Source organism: Schistocerca nitens, chromosome 3 (assembly GCF_023898315.1).
Source record: "Schistocerca nitens isolate TAMUIC-IGC-003100 chromosome 3, iqSchNite1.1, whole genome shotgun sequence".
Classification (NCBI taxonomy): Eukaryota; Metazoa; Arthropoda; class Insecta; order Orthoptera; family Acrididae; genus Schistocerca; species Schistocerca nitens.
This window is the reverse complement of record NC_064616.1, coordinates 698,847,582-698,865,141: the sequence shown is the minus strand read 5'-3', so window position 1 is coordinate 698,865,141 and position 17,560 is coordinate 698,847,582. Positions and strand designations below refer to the sequence as shown.

General features: G+C 40.5%; 1 protein-coding gene across 2 annotated transcripts in view; it reads right to left on the bottom strand.

Annotated features, from left to right (window-relative positions):
* The window catches only part of LOC126248670 (neurofilament heavy polypeptide-like), a 423,975-nt gene that overhangs the window by 23,366 nt on the left and 383,049 nt on the right, over window positions 1-17,560 (bottom strand). For both annotated transcript variants that reach the window (XM_049949900.1, XM_049949901.1), the window contains exon 5: window positions 9,682-9,799. In XM_049949900.1, coding sequence (XP_049805857.1) covers window positions 9,682-9,799 — 118 coding nt within the window. The remainder of the gene's footprint in view (window positions 1-9,681; window positions 9,800-17,560) is intronic.

Genomic DNA, 17,560 nt, shown 5'->3' with positions numbered 1-17,560 from the left:
ACTAAGTATTTAAAACTTTTCCACAACTATTTTATCAAAAATGTCTACATATTATCCATTTTATAATGATGGTCACATTGTCAATAATGATCAATGGACATACATAGTATATACTAGCAGCACACAGTGGCCCGAAACCCAGCATGCTTTGCATCAAATCATTTTATGTGCCAACTGAATTTTGCCTCTCGCCGATTTTATTGCTGTGCACATCACTATGTGAGTTTGGATGTTCGGCTTCCCATGTATGGACTCTCATCATAAGTTCATTTTCTCTCAAGGGGGTTGTGCTGCCCAGCTATTATGAAGCCACCATAGTCCCGTGAAGCAACTACACTGTCAGTGTAGATGAGAAATGTTATCATGCCTGTGCCGATACCAAAGTGGCGATGAAGGACATTCTTAAAAATTTCATGTTTTAATTTACACCCCCTTTTCATAGTGTAACACTGGGCCACAATCTGAGCTCGGCTTTTCAGCTGCAGCTGACACTGATAAACCAGAATGCAGACTTGGTTCACATCTTTGCCTAGTTGGAGGAGACCAGGCACACTGGGCATTTTTCTTCACTGCCCCAATTATTTTTTCTGGTTTCAGTGAGACTATGAAAAGGTGGGAGAATTACCTGCCCCCACTTCTTGCTGCACTTACACATAAGGGGTATCATTTATCTAGTTGATAAGGCTATTGATAAGGCAGCCTTCTTGTCCAGCAATGTGGGTTTCTATGAAGTTGTCCAGAATTTTAAGCTCTGCTCCAAGCCTGAGAAAATCTCTTAACAAGCTTTGTCAGTTACTTATGCAGAATTTTGGTCATCAAACCCATGTGGTGGTGGTGGTGGTGGTGGTGGTGGTGGTGGTGGTGGTGGTGGCGGCAGCGTGGTTGCAGTTTAACCAACACAACAAGTGCCTTGAGCTGTTGGGTGTGGCCTGGATGGCTGATCTGGAGCACCTCTTATGCAAATGATGTTTTAAGTGTCCAAATGTATGCTATCTCTTATGCAGACTCACTAATTTGGGACACGATTGTCCGGTTAGCTCCTGATCCTAATGTTCAGACTAGGGCATTGACCTTAAGCCATTGTTGCCACCAGCGTCACTGGAGCATCTCTTTGGGTGTGGATCAAGCATGATGTACATTTTTCTCATGTATGACTGGCTCAGCATTCTCCATGAGGTGCTCATGCTTTCCACAAAAGAGTTATGCTGTCTAGCATTTGACCCCCTGGCATTGCATGCTCATCTATACCACTGGCTGCATGGATGCATTGCACTTAGGTGTGACTTGTATGAAGGCATTGGTGCTAAGTTATGTCTGCTGGCTGGTGATCAAGCTTGACACTGAACATCTGGGTTGTGCTTGTGGGGCCTGTACACAGAACTAGGCTACACTGCTGCACCAAGTCTCTCCTTGGTCAGTCCCAGAGCACCCTTGAGATAGGGTGCACATCAGTTTCAGTGGTCCATTTTTGTGCAGCTTGTGGTGGTTGGTGGTTAACGCATTGTCCAATTTCCCATATGAAGCTAAGCTGTCCTCTACATCGTCAACTGCAGCTGTTCATGTGTTATTTTTTTTGCCACCGAGGAATCCCCTGGGACCCTCTTGTCCAATAATGGGAGGCCATTTGTGTCAAGGAAGTTTGAGGACTTTTTCATCCACAATGGTATCCAGCATTTGACTATATCCCCATTTCACCTGGCTTCTAACTCTGAGGTGGAGCACTTCATGTATACATTCAGGACCCAAATGAGGATGTCTGTGTATGCTTCTTCCCCTGATTATGCATTATGGAGTTTTCGAACTACTTACCAAGAAATGTCAGTCAACAGATACTGTTCAGCAGAACATTTGCATGGGTTCCAGCCATAGGGTCTCCTGGATTGTTGCACTTTGAGGCACATGTCCTGAAACACCATGGTCCACCATATTTTCCTTCTAGGGCTGCCCTTTGGGCCCAGTCCTTTGGCTTGTGGCAGGGGAGGCTGTCAGGTGTCATGGTGGGCCACAAAGGTCATCAATTGTTTGTGGTGGACATCAGTGAGGCAACTGACCCATCGTGCAAATCAGTTGTGCCTGCACCCTGTTGGGAGATCACTGCTGTGGCCTTCTGGTGATTTGAGTGTCATGGTGGATCACAACAGTGTTCCAGGGGTGGGCCCCAATTTGAAGTGGTAAACTTCCTAGCTGCTGCCCCATACATGCCCTCTGCTGCCCTCCTGTCACCTGCAACCTCAGGACACTGTGAGGCTCCCACCTCCACCTCCCGAGGTGAAACCCATGGCTTTTGTCCTGCCTCCCCTCCTCTTCCACCGCCTCCTACCCTGTCGTCAAGGGAAGTGGCTTTGCCCCCACTGCCTCTTGTGGACCCAGTGTTGCCACAGCTTCCCTGAACTTTCATCCTTCCGGCATAACAGGTAACATTGAGATTGCCTCTTTTGGTGGTTGGTCCATCAATGGGTTCTCCAATGGCCGCTGTGCTTTTGCACCACAGGTTGTCGCCCAAGCCTGGTGGTTTTTTTTCTCTTCCCAGGAAGGAGGGAGAGATTCTGAAACCCACAGACAGCAGTACTACCCATAAATTTTCTTGTGTATTTGTGTACACCGATATCAACAGAATTCCATAAATACCCAAATGGGTTAAGATAAGGTGATCTGAGAGTACTCTAACCAGAAATGTATTCAGACTGTCTGCAACAATGTCCACATAATATGCATTCATCTGTGGACCCTCCAGCTGGGTAATAGGGCATAGTTGCTGCCATGTGAACACAGTCCAGACCATAACTAAGTAATTTCCTGCCTACATTCATCCCTGTTGACATGCAGGATCAATAGTTTTATACAACTGAAATTGAGTTTCATAAAACCAGCATTATATGTCATCACTGTCAAAGTCCAGTGGTGATGTCTGTGGGCCCATGTCAGTCACTGAACTCTGTGTTCAGAGGTCACAGAGAGCGTACGAGATGGTCTTTGGCTGTTGAAGCCTATGCAGTTCATTTTCTCCACATAGCTTCAGTATAAATGGGTTCTTGGCACCCCACTTTCAGATTAATAGTGATCTGATTCATGTTAAACCCAGTATGTCTGAGGTGGTGACAAAATGCCAATCTAACACTTGCAGTCATGCTGTGGGGCAGTTAGGATGCATATGGAAACAGTCTGTGATCTTTAAGATTCATGCTAGACAGTGTTGACATCAAAAGCCTGAATTTTTGTGTAACCTATAATACACAATGACCTATGGATCTTTTACTGATTATCATATCAATTTCAAAGTTTACCTCATGATGAGTTGCCAAGTTAACTACACACATGCCTACCACATACTGCTAAGATATTGTGTTAACACTCACAACATACACAAAAATCTACCACTAACACTCAAGCATCATCATGCATGATATCTTCAAACTGAAAAGCCTTGCTGCTACTTTGTCACTTGGATAAAATGCCAACAGCATGCATAGTGGCTTGCATGATCAAACACAAACAGCACAATACTGAACTCAAATTGTTAGAATTGTTGGTCTGTGATTACTTCCTTCAGAAGGCAAAGTTTTTACTATTTCTGACACACATAAAAGCAAAATTGATAACAGAATCCTGGTTATTGGAACCATTATATAAATCCCTCAGGGAAGAGAGAGGGGTGGGTTGGGGAAGGTTAAAAAGGAGAGTTGGGTCACTTAGACCCCAGGATGCGAGGGGGCACCTGTATTAAGGATGATGAGATTAGGTCCTTACTTTTATTTGTCTCCTAAATAAGGTTAAGTGCTGGTGAGCAGTTTTGTTTTGTAAATAAGTTTTCACGGTTTAATCTATGTTTTACACATGTTGAAAGTCTGACAGTCACTGAGAATGATAACATTGTAAATGGTCTGGACAGAATTCAGGACTATAGACTACTACAACCACTGTTATTCAAGTAATGTGCCTCTCCAAGTACTGAATTGTTCAGTCATTCATCTGTTTGTTTAGTCATCTGTCCATGATGATTTTTAAGTCTCATCATGAAGGAAACCTTCAGGCAAGTGGAATGCATCAGGTTGTACATAACTAATGAGGAGCAGTTTTCAGAAATTAAATATGTACAGTGTGTTAAACCATCAATACAAGTACATTACTCTGTGACTCTTGAGCTTTGTCATATTAAAGGTAACATAATAAATTTTGAGGAACACTGCTGCTTCCTCATTGTTAAATACCTATTGTTTATCTCCTAAATCGACATCACTAGTGGCATTCCCAGATTGCTATTTGTCATCCACCTAAAGATAATCTTCAGCCCTTTAATTGAATCAAACAATGTCAAACTGCATTTTATTAGCTACTTCCTTTACATTTTTCTCTTTTATTTGCAGTGATTCTGAATTCCATGCTTTACGTCTGTTGCAAGCCAATTAAGACTTTTGCACAGGAAACAATTCACTATGAACCATAGTCATGGTGGGAAAAATCTGTTTCAAAATTATTTGTCTCTTTTATTGCAATCACATAAATCACAGTTCAGATTAAACTGGTTATTATTAGTATTAAGTTTTCCTTGACTGCTACTTCACATCATACCAGATATGAGAAGCAAGATAGTCTAAGCAGTGGCAAAATTCTGGACTACCATTTTCTTATATTCTGTCATTCTCCATCTACACTTGGCCATGCTACCTGGACACTGTTTATCAGAATGGACTTAGGCTTGGGAGTTGGACTTGCATTTTTGTGGTGTGTGTAGTAAATGCAGAGTGACAATTATTGAACTATATAAAATAAAATTGTCCTAACCTCTGAATGGCTTGCATTAGGATGTTCAAACTGCAGGGTTGGCTGTGAGGCAAGATGTGAATTAGTATGGTTTGGTTTAATAATGAAACCCACTTTAATTTGGATTGGTTGGTCAATAAGCAAAACTGGCACATTTGGGGGACTGAGCATCCACATTTCATGATTGAGAAACCTCTTCACCCTCAATGGGTGACTGTGGTGTGCAATGTACAGTCATGGAATAATCAGTGCGATATTCGTTGACTATCGAACAGTATGTGAAGGTATTGGAAGATGATTTCATCCCCATGATCCAAAGTGATGTTCATTTCAACAAGATGTGGTTCATGCAAGACAGATCTCATCCCCTTCAAAGCACGAGAGTGTCTGATGTCCTGGAGGAGCACTTCGAGGACTACATTCTGTGGCCACTGGCATAGGCCATGATTGACCACCATATTCTCCGGATCTAAACACATGCAACTCCTTTTTGTGGGGCAATATTAAAGAAAAGGTGTACAGCAATAACTCCAAAAACATTGCTGAGCTGAAAACAATAATTCAGGAGGTCATTGACAGCATTGATGCCTCTACACTTCTGTGGGTCATGCAGAATTTTGCTATTCATCTGCACCCCATCATTGCCAATGATGTCAGCCATATGAAATGTCATAATCTAGATCCAAATATCTATAGTGATGTCTACAAGTTGAATAAAGTGTGTGCATGCTGTAGTTTGTAAATAATTTATGTTTTTTTATACAGTTCAATAATTGTCACCCTGTATGTGTCAGTAATTAGTCTGTGTTCCATCAGTCACAACACAGAAAAGCACTATTATGGAAGTTTGTTAAATAATTCTAAAATATTTTTAAGAGGCCTTTACAAGGGCAGTGTGTTCTCTACTCAGCATTGTTACTTCAGTTCAACAAAGGTTTAATTTACTTCAGCTGCAATGCCCCAAAAGTATCACTACACAAAATGTTAGTCAGCCCCTTAAAAGAAAACACTGGTCACTTTGAACTACTGTAGATGGTGCACCACTCACAGTTATTTAACATGGTGTAAGATCCTAACTGACAGGGACTGGAGATGAGTGTCGCACCTTTTAATGACAATTGGTTTCAAATCTGAGAGAAATTTCCACCATCTGTGGAAACAGGCCCATATCAATCCATTTCCCAGCAAACATTGTGGGGGCAAGTGGATTAATGGACAGTTGGAGTAGGGTTCCTCACAAGAAGTCATTCATTGCTCACTGGTATGAAGTTGAACATATGCAGTGGGGCATAAAATGCAGAAGTGACCAAAATCTATCTGGAGGCATGCAGTGCAGTATGCCAAGTCATGATTGGGCATCTATCCAATGACAAGATGTCCAGTGCACCGAAAACCCAAGAAAGTGTTTAATCGGCAGTGTGTCTTGAGACTAGTTCAGGCCACAATTGGTTTTGTGATGTTTTGGACATGTTCTGATGTGAGCCTATTCATTCAGATTACTGTGAACATGAACCAGACTGTTCATTTCAACGGTCTCAGTGACTGAGTATTTCCCTTTCTCCTCCATCTTCTTCATGATTCAAATACTTTGGACATATTCATTTTCCTTGATACCAGTAACAGCCATGTTCACAAGGTTACACATGTATGTTCCTGTTCCCTCACATCTACTCATCCCTTATCTTATCCTTGTTTCTTAAAATATCATAAATTTGTGTTTTCCACATTTGAGATGCAATACTATTTTGGGCACAGATAGTTACCTTAATCTTTTCGTTAAATGTTAGTGACACATCCTTTTTGTTCAATATTGTGTTGTCACTAAGTGCTACCAGTCAACTGAAACTAGAAGAAAATAATGCAGGTAGTATATTTCTTTGGAATGCTTGAGCTTGGTATGTAAAACCATTGTTTAACAGAAAGACATCTACCTCTTTCACAGCGCCGATTGCAGCAGAGTGTTCGTAGGTGTGCGCGCTCGCATCCATCGATGATAATGGGAAATAAGAAACATTGACAAACAGAGTACTCTTGGATTAACCATTTCCTCTGATGTACCAACAATGCAGGTAACATGTTCATTGCTGCACAGAACAGCATGGTTTGATGTTCACACCCACAACACCCCACTGTGCCGAACCTCTTTTTTCGGTTTTGTGCCATTTAATAGCACTGTTGGGCTGTACATTATTTGTGTTAGAAGTAGCATCCTTGTAGAGTCATCAATAACTAATGTATAATGTAGTACATTAGTACTTTACAAACTCTTTTCTGCATTATATGAGATCTGCTTAAAAAATTCTGGAAATTTGTCCACAAAATTCTTCTACATTTACCTTTTACTTATTGTTCATTATCTCCTTCGAAATACACTTTTCTACAATTGACAAACTACTCCCAATGCCGTTTCCATTTCTGGAAGCAGTCTTGTGAAGCGAAGGTCTTTCTAGTCTTGACTCATGACCCATGGGATAAACTTTATGGCAACACTATGCGTTCCAAGATTGCAATGTTACATTCTTTTGCAATCTCTTGGACAGCCATTCTCTGATTGGCATACACAATTTTGTTGATGTTCCTGACTTTAGAGTCATCAGTAGACATCAAAGGGTGCCCTGAATGACAGTCATCTTTAATTCCCATCTGAACTGTGTGAACCATTTGTACACTGAGTATGACTTAAGAACTCCTCACAGAAGGCTTCCTGCATCATTTGATGTGGCTCTGTAAAGGTTTTCTTGAGTTTCACACAAAAAATGCAAATGGATTGCTCCTGTAACTCTGCCATATTGAAATTCACAAACTGTGCTACACGACGTTCTATTCAATACAGCACTGAACAATAACTAACAGACATCAACAATGAAACTTCCAGCACTTACACATTAAATACAGGCATATGCAGGGATGCCAACTGCATTCACTCCACCACACAATTAGTGTGAAATTATGGATGTTTCAGAATTTTTTTGAGCAGACCTAGAACAATGCATTATTAATTAAGTCATAAAATTTTCCATTCCATTTCTGCCTTAGGCACATTCTGCTTTATACAAAAAAAATTAGCATATAAAAGCATAATGAATGCATTGAGACTGAAATATTTGTACAGTTTGGGCAGATTTCCAAATTATACACGTTCCACTTTGATCAAGTTTTGCTGCAGATACCATCACAAGCCGAAGTCACTTCCTCAGCCAGAAATATCAATGGCAGTGCTTTCTGATTCGCAATTTGTTGATAAAATTACAATTGTCTACCTTCATCTACTTCTTAAAGGTGTTGAATCCACTGTAAATGATAAAGATACAGACCATCCATACGTCCTGTCCACCACATTCTTGTATGTGGTACATTGATACTTTTAGAAATTCTGTGTGTGGTCATCGAAGGACTAAGTTCTATCAATGAAATGTGTTCTTTCCCAACCACACACTGTTCATTTGCACATTCAGATGAGATGTGACTGCTGGGCACTGCACCAGTGTCATGCAGTTTAGTCTAAACATGAGTAAACACTTTTTAATCTGGATGGGTCTACTCCTCAGTTAGGAGGAGTTGTGCTGTAAACACATTAATCTTTGTGAACACTGCTGTACATGTAACTGAATTAGCTGCACTACAGATTAAATGAATAATTCACTGATAGTTAAAATTACAAATCACTGGCTTCTTAATTTGGTGAGAAGCCTCTATAATCTGCACTCAAGGCCTCTCACATTCGTGGCATGGAATCAAAATGGACTTTCGTTTGTTTCTGTTGAACAATTCTTATTTAATATTTACTTCCTGTAGGCCTACTGATAAAAAATGTCATTACAGTAGCATCTAACAGTTGCAGCCACCACTACCCAAGTTTAAGCACAAGGCATCTGAAATCACCACATTTTAGCACTCAGTACACCATGAATAACGTTCATGTGCTAATTGCAGTGTAATGAGTACAAAATGAGGTTATGCACTCTACAACAAACTTTTTGTTATGTCATCCTTAATATGAAACCAAACATTAATTGTATGGAAGCATTCAAAATGGAAAACAATTCCCCAGAGAATATGTAAATTATCAAACTACATGTTTAGAGTTGTAAGGGCATTTTTGATATTTGACAAAGCAATAAAATTAATGTTCTTACAAATGAAGTAAAAATTAATATTTAATGAAACAAAATGGCTATATATCAAGCTCCAAGGATTATATATACAATAATTAATGTGATGTCCACATGAGCAGCACTTTTTAATACTAATTTGATGCAACCAGGGAGAATTCTAGTGAAGTTACTCTTGGTTGCATGGAAAATGTTTAGATATATCAAGAACTACCTTGCTGCCTTGAACTTACAAAGGTAAACATCAAGCAACAGCAGCAGCTAGCTTTTTATCCTGTTTCACTGTAAAACAGGAAGCAAATAAATGGCATCTACAGCCATGATACAAAGCACAAAATATTTTCAGTAAGATTTTATAGATTTTAGAAAATCAGAGCAATGACATTTTGCACAAATGTTACATGAAATAGGAAAAGGAGTTATGCTTTAAGAGCCTAGTTATATTACACCAGAATTAATACTTCGACACTTTTCTTGTTAGGTCTTCAATAATTCAAATTTTTACCAACCACTGAATGTGTAGGATGTTAACTATATTGCTATATTCACCCACAACAGGCAATAAGACTGAATATTGTTATTGTTTGGAAACACTATTGGTTATAATGGATTAATCATTGCAAAGAAATTAGCAACTATAATCTCAAAAACTATCTGCAATTTAAGAAGTATTTTTCCACATCTTTTCACTGTAGATAATGTTTTAATGCATTGGTGTACCAAAATAAAGAAATGTGGCCATTGTATTCTTTCTTCTCACAAACACTCAAATGCATATTACTTTTAATAAAGTATAGTAAATACTTACTTCAGCTTTTGGAGTGGTAGGTGTGTTTAACGGTGGAAGTCCTTTCTCACGTCTCAGTTCCTCTTCTCTTTCACGAGCTAATCTAATCTCTCTCTCAATGGGAGTTTCTTTCTGGGTTCTAAGCAGAAAATAATTATGTTCAAGATAATATACAATATGGTTGTTATTCATAGTTTTCATTAGCAACAAGATTTAACTATGAGGTAAGTGATTCCATTCTGAAGCAAGACTTAGCACATGCAAGGAGGAAACTCTGAGTGGTAGTACCCGCAGGAGGATTCTTCGTGCTTTTTACACACCATAATTTAATTTTATGGTATATTTTAAAGCTATTCCATACTTATGAGATGAAGGATGCAACCCTTACCATCCTGGAGACCAATGAATATAGAGTGAGACAGTAGAAGAAGAAGAAGAAGAAGAAGAAGAAGAAGATGATGATCTTCAGTACAAAGACTTGTTCAATGTAGTTTATCTCCACACACACGAATTTTTAAGTTATTGTGAAGCATACGGCTTTTTTTACATATGCTATTAGTTTTTCACATTTATAGCTGCCAGATCATGACACTGATATTTTCTCAATACTACTGCACTAAACCTAAGAAATGTGTGAACATGTGTGCATGTGCGTGCGTGCGTGAGTGAGAGAGAGACTGACTTGTGGACTTTGTGCCCATCAGTTTGGGTTCTGCTGCTGTCATAGGCTACTTGCTTATGAAAGTATTCAGGCTTTCACAATGTACACTGATAAGCCAAAACATTATGACCACTGCACATCATGACCCTTGATGCTGCCTGGTGGCGTTGTGGGCACATGGCGTGACAACGGAGGTATGTAAATGGAGCAGACACAGACAGGGATCACCCTAGTGAAGGTATGAGCTGCAGATGAGGAAACCCATTAAAATAAACAACTTTGACAAAGGACAGGTTATTATTACACAGAGCCTGTGAATGACTGCCTCAAAAATTATGAAGCTGGTCAAATGTTCACATGCTACCGTCGTGAGCGTCTACGGAAAGGGGTATGAGGACAGTGGAACTACCACTAGGTGCTAAATGGTTGGACATCCATGACACTCTACAGAACATGGGGTTCAGAGGCTTGTCTGCTCTATAAAGGACAGATGGGGATCTGTGGCATCTCTGCTGAAAGAGTGCAATGCTGTGGCACATATAAGTGTTTCAAAGCACACATTCATCGTACATTGTTTAACATAGAGCTCCACATCAGACCATCCCTGTGAACCTGTGTGTTCAAATGTTGACCCCAATTACAATTGCAGTGGGAACAGGATCATTGAGATTCAACCATCAATCAATGGAAAAGTGTCAACACTTCGGGTTAATCACATTTTTACTACACTATGTCACCGGTTGTCTCCACAAATGCTACAGACACAGGCTGGTGGGAGCAGTATTATACTACAGATGACATTCTCCTGCACTTGCAAGGGATCTGTGGTAGTAATTGAAGAGATGCTGATAGCTGTGAACCACTTTCTTCCCTTCATGCTTTATGTCTTCCCTGGCAGCAATGCCATCTTTCAGCAGTATAATTGCCCACATCTCAGAACCAGAACCATACTACAGTGATTTGAGGAGCATTATAGTGAACTCGTGTTGTCTTTGTGATTAAATTTGCCTGATGGGCACCCTATGGAACCCATCTGAGTCGCTATTGGGTGCCTTTACTGCATACAGCCCATTATTTATGCAAATTACATGATCCGTGCATCGACATATGCCACCATATAGCCCCACAAATCTAACAACAAACTGTCGGATCCCTGATATGCAGGATCAGTGATGTACTTCTTTCCAAAGATGGACAAACAAGTTATTAAGCAGGTGGTCATAATGTTGTGGCTCATCAGTGTATATGGCAGTTAAAGTGGAGATGGGATTTATTTATAGCAAATACTGCTTAACATTTAAAGCAGCAGTATAGTTTTATGCACAAAGGTACCTCGAGCAGCCCAAGCTCTATAATCTGTCTTTGCAAACCTAAATTACTTCAAGAAACATGAAGTGCAAAGAATAAAATAAGACAATGAAAAAGAACAGTAAATTGTGAGAGAAATGCAGTTAACATTTTAGCATTGGGAACAAATAATCCATGTGTCGTCATGAGACAGCTTGAACATGATGTTTACAACATTTTTCTAGAGAAGTTTGGATATTGCAGTACCATGTGAAAGGTCATGCTGGTAACTGGTTTTTCACCCCAACTGAATGGATGCAGAGAACTGCATTATGAAACAATGAGTTTTTGGTCCAAAAGTGTACTTTGGGAAGCAAGTACTATATTTATTCAATGAGCAATATGCTCAATTTCAATGGCCATTCAGAATCCTATACATTTTTTCCTTAAAATTTTTTTAACTCATGAGGGAACATCAATGAATGAAATGGTGTTTATAATGATAAGAACATGAACTAGAAGTTGTGTGTTACAGAGCTTAAACGTAAGCTCTACAACTTTTGCATTGCACAGTCTCAGATTTTGAAGATGACTGTATCAGAAAGTTCTTTTACATATTGTGGCATCATGCAGTGGGAGGTACACATTACTTATTCAACTTGTCCTTCTAGAAGACCAGTGGGAGTGTGCCTCATTGCAGTAAAAATCAGGGCACACTAATGTGTGCTGCTAGTAAAGATGGAGCAACTTCTTGTTGCACCAAAACATGATTGGGTGCAGTGAACTGCTCCTGTAACACTCAGTAAAATGACACCATACAGAGGAAATCAAGTGTCAGTCTGAATTCCAGACACCATTTCACCATAAGGCCTATTCAGAAATCTGACGAAGTGGAAGAAGTTGCGCAGGCTGCTGTTGGAGAAGTACTGGACAGCAGGCTCTCAAATAGCTACCAAAATCAGACCCTCTCTTTCAGATGTTCTCAGAGGCTGACTGACGTTCTCCATACACGACTATCAGTTCAGGAAGTGTACACAGTGCCAACCACTACCATCTTCATCAGCTGTTAACTTTGAGGCAAAGACCACTGCAGCACCAGATGAAGCATCCGGTCAGCTGACAAGAACTTTGACTTCACTAGATGCAGGCATCGGTCTGACCTGGGAATCATATGCAGATGATTTGGCACCTTCACACTGCTGGACCACCTACCATGTGATCATCTGCTGGTGACCACCTCCTTATAGGTCACATGTTCGAGCCTGGTCTAAGAGGCTGCCTTGTCTCTATGTTGCTGTTCAACTTCATCATTGCTGGTCACCATCTATTGCAGGCATACCCGTTTTACTTCAGCCATGCTGGGTACTATGGTTTCAACAATGTCCTTTCCAGCGGTTATATGGTGACAGAGGGAGTCAGGCTGCCAGGACTTCCACCTGACATCCATTGGCAGCAGCTTCACTGCTAATGCATGCTGTCTCCAGAGCTGTCTTAAGACACTTATTATTTAAATAAAGGTTTGGGTGTGGCTGGCCCATTGAGTGACAAATGCATTACATGTTTTGGACCTTGTGGTGCCACGTAGTTGGAATTCTCAAAAACTTTATAGTAAATACATGTAATAGAAGCAAAAGTCGTCGTCATACACAGAAGGTCAGACTGTAGGACCCATGGCCTCTTAAGTCCAACGGTTTCTATTAGGAAAAGGGTTACACTTGGAACAAAGCCTTGTGGGATTCTATTGTCCTCTGTCTAGGAAAAACAGATACACTTACAAGCACACATGAACCGTGGAATAATAAATTATGGTCAAAAATGAGGAAACCTCTACAGCTCCACCCACACTGTGTAGTAAGATTATGATGCCACATATGGTAAAAGAAACAGCAGTGAGGTAGTGTTGATGGTTAAAGGCCATTATTACGGTAGATTCCAAGCAAATTAGGTGGTTTGTTGTAGACCGAACCTCTCAAAATTGATACTGAAAATTTGATATATTTGTCATTCTTTGGAGACCATATCAGTCATCTGTGTACAGTCCATTCAAACCACTTGGATATTTGTATTCTAAGTTTAGATTATTCATTATTTGGTTAGGTATGTGGTCTGGATCTGGTACTATGTCACAGCACTGCCCAATGTGCAGAGGACCTGATCTTTGTCATTGTTCACTGTGGTGTTCTGAAAGTTTAGAATTGAATAGACAATTTTTTCCTGCTCATCCTTCATGAAGGTGGAACGGTAACTTTGAGAAGGTGAAGTTCAGGGAAAATGTGATGCCAGCTGTTTAGTAAGGTTCATGCGGCTCAGATGGGATGACGTCATCCTAACAGATGCCCAGAATACTAAATTATGACTGATGTTCATAGATACTGCATTGTTAGTCCCATATTCCATAAAATGCTGGAGAGGGAGAGGGAGAGGGAGAGGGAGAGGGAGAGGGAGAGGGAGAGGGAGAGGGAGAGGGAGAGGGAGAGGGAGAGGGAGAGGGAGAGGGAGAGGGAGAGGGAGAGGGAGAGGGAGAGGGAGAGGGAGAGGGAGAGGGAGAGGGAGAGGGAGAGGGAGAGGGAGAGGGAGAGGGAGAGGGAGAGGGAGAGGGAGAGGGAGAGGGAGAGGGAGAGGGAGAGGGAGAGGGAGAGGGAGAGGGAGAGGGAGAGGGAGAGGGAGAGGGAGAGGGAGAGGGAGAGGGAGAGGGAGAGGGAGAGGGAGAGGGAGAGGGAGAGGGAGAGGGAGAGGGAGAGGGAGAGGGAGAGGGAGAGGGAGAGGGAGAGGGAGAGGGAGAGGGAGAGGGAGAGGGAGAGGGAGAGGGAGAGGGAGAGGGAGAGGGAGAGGGAGAGGGAGAGGGAGAGGGAGAGGGAGAGGGAGAGGGAGAGGGAGAGGGAGAGGGAGAGGGAGAGGGAGAGGGAGAGGGAGAGGGAGAGGGAGAGGGAGAGGGAGAGGGAGAGGGAGAGGGAGAGGGAGAGGGAGAGGGAGAGGGAGAGGGAGGAGAGATGCACTATTGGTACAAAAAGAACAAGCAAATGTCGCCAGGCAAAGGCAAGTAGAAATTGCATGTGTAAAAAGAACAATGCACAAAGCATACATCTTCCACCATCATATCTTGGCAAAAGATCTAGCTGAGTACCTGAGAAAATTATGGTCACACATGAAATCACTAAGCAGGTCAAGAGCTTTTATTCAGTCACTTATCGACCAGTCTGGGATGACAATAGAAGACATTAGCCAACATGGCCCTGCTGAGTTGGTACTGCTAACAGCTGAAGGCAAGGGGGGAACTACAACCATTATTTATCCTTCAGGACATGCAGCTCTACCGTGGAGTTTAACAATGATGGTGCCATTTTTTGTAAAAATATTCTGGAATTTTCAGGTGAGAACTACTGGTGAGGACTACTCAGGATCTGGCATTCTATAGGTCAGACCATGGAATATTACATCCATTTATCAAGCAGGTAAGTTAGATAATTTAAATTGGGAAGTTAGAGTGGAATCAATTAAGTAAATAGTAGGAAGGACAGCTTATGATAACAAAATCTAATGCAAGTAATGTAGCAGGAGGCCCAATAATAATTAAGGAAACAGGAATGCTTGAGAAATGTCATGAATAACTTCTTGTTGTTGTCATCATCGCCGTCGTCGTCATTGTTATCTTCAGTCCGAAGACCGGTTTGATGCAACTGTCCATGCTACTCTATACTGTGCAAGATGAACAACATACTGAACACATTATCATATCGAGATTGATGAAGTCAACAACTACAGCCACAACAAAAGCACTATGTGTATCTACTAGCTCCATAAATGATGAGGTAAAATAAATTATTCAGATTGTTGTGGGAGACAAAAATTTAATTGCATCGTGGGACTACAATTCAATAATAGGAAAAGAAAGGCAGAAAAGTTAGCATTTCCTGGAAGAATTCAATGAAACAGGAAGGCAGCTGATAGAATTGAGCAAAGATCATAATTTAATCATTTGCTTACACCAAATTTGAGAACCATGAAAAACAGTTTCATACGTGAAGGAACATAGAGATGCCAGAGTGTTTCAGGTGGATTATCTAATGACAAGATGAAATCAAACCCAGATTTCAATTTGTGGAACATTTCCAGGGGGAGACAAATTACTGATTCAGACCTGTACCCAGAAGATCCTGCACCCATGACAGGGCTGTCAAAGATTCAATCTCCCATGTGAAGCTACCTTTCTGCATTTCCTTCTAGGCAGGTTCAACAAATTTTATAATTTTGTACCATATGTAGGTTTAACAAAACAATCAAGCATTATTGAAATTCTACTTAAATGAACTATAGTTAAATAAAACACTGCCAAGAATGAAAATTATCAATGTAGCAAATAAATTACATATTTTATAAATTTCTAAAAAATATGGAAGTAAAACAAAATCAGTGTCTTATTGGTTATGGCAGCTATTGTGCTTTAGTTTTAGTATGAAGTTTAGTAACAAATGGATTTCATTTGTTCCTCATGAAGTATAAATAGTGCACGAATTACTTATTAGAAACAAAAGGAAAAGGGCTGTTATTGAGAGTTGAGAAAATGCCCCTTTCCAAGAATTTTGCTATCATTGTAATTTTACTTTCATTTCCTTGATTTGAGTGAAGCAACCTTATTGATTGCACCATTGATGTGCAGTTTAGCAGCTGTGTCATTCTATGGACAACGTAGTGAAATAAGATTGCCTGCTTAAACCCATACTCAACCTTAATTTGCTGGAACTGTGTTCACCAGATGCTGCAGTCACTGAAATTGTCATGTATGTATTCAGAACTATTTGGATGTTTGTATAAGCATTTCCTAGCCCATATTTTGAAGAAAAATCTGAATATCCAAATGAGTAGCTGTGTCAATGCTGTTAAACAGCTCTTTCACCTGGAAATTCAATGCATCTATTTCAATGACTAACTCCACTATATCAATATCCCTCCTACTATATTTGGCAACAAAAGGAGCCACACATTTTTCAATATACAGAGATGTCACTTAAGATGCATCCCAACAGGAAATTGAAATCAAATTAAATGGTGATCTGTTTTTGATTTCAGTCATTCATGTATCAAATACACTGAAGCCCGCTAGCTCTAACAGTCTCACTATAGTCCTCAACTGGCAGAAATAAGCAAAAATCAGAAACCTTTAGCTAAACAGCATATTTGTTTCAGCACCTGCTAACCGATTTTTGAGATCATACCATACTGTAGCGAAATAACAGCAAAAACTAAACTGCTGAACACTATCTAGTTATTTATGCTGCAACTGTGTGAACAAAGTGTACTGTTGCCACATAAACCATACTATCAATAGTCATCTTTTCAATAGCATTCATTTCATTATGGTGCTACTTGAATAAAATGACAGTGGCAATAGTGCACATTTACAGCTGCAAGGAAAGGCTGCTTCTCAGACAAAAGATAGGAACATGAGGGGGTAGGAGAAGTAGTGTACTTATCCCAACTAACTCTTAAATCATCTTTCATTTTTGTTTTCTGATCAATTTTCGCACCCACTCTGTACCTGTGTCCCTGTACCCTTCGAAGGGGCTGGGGGAGAGCTATCTCACCATGCCCTCGACACGACCCTGAACAGATTAAAAATGAACAGATTTCAAGATGGATAGGAAATTATGATGGGACTTGAGAAGCAGCCAGCTACTGACAAATAGGGGACAGAAACAAAACAGAAGGCAAACAGGTACATCTGAGAGATGAAAAAGTGAATGCATCAGAGGATCAAATAAACAAGATGACAAGTAGAAATCCTCTCCTAACACAGAAGATAAGGAATGTAACTGGCAAAGAGAAAATACAGTGCTCAAAAGAGTGAGGGGAACATGTGTATCAATGTCTGCTATCTCGATACAGGTGATACCTGTGGTCTTACTGCATAGCTTTAGAACTTTGCTTTCAATGTACACTAAAGTCATTAGTCAT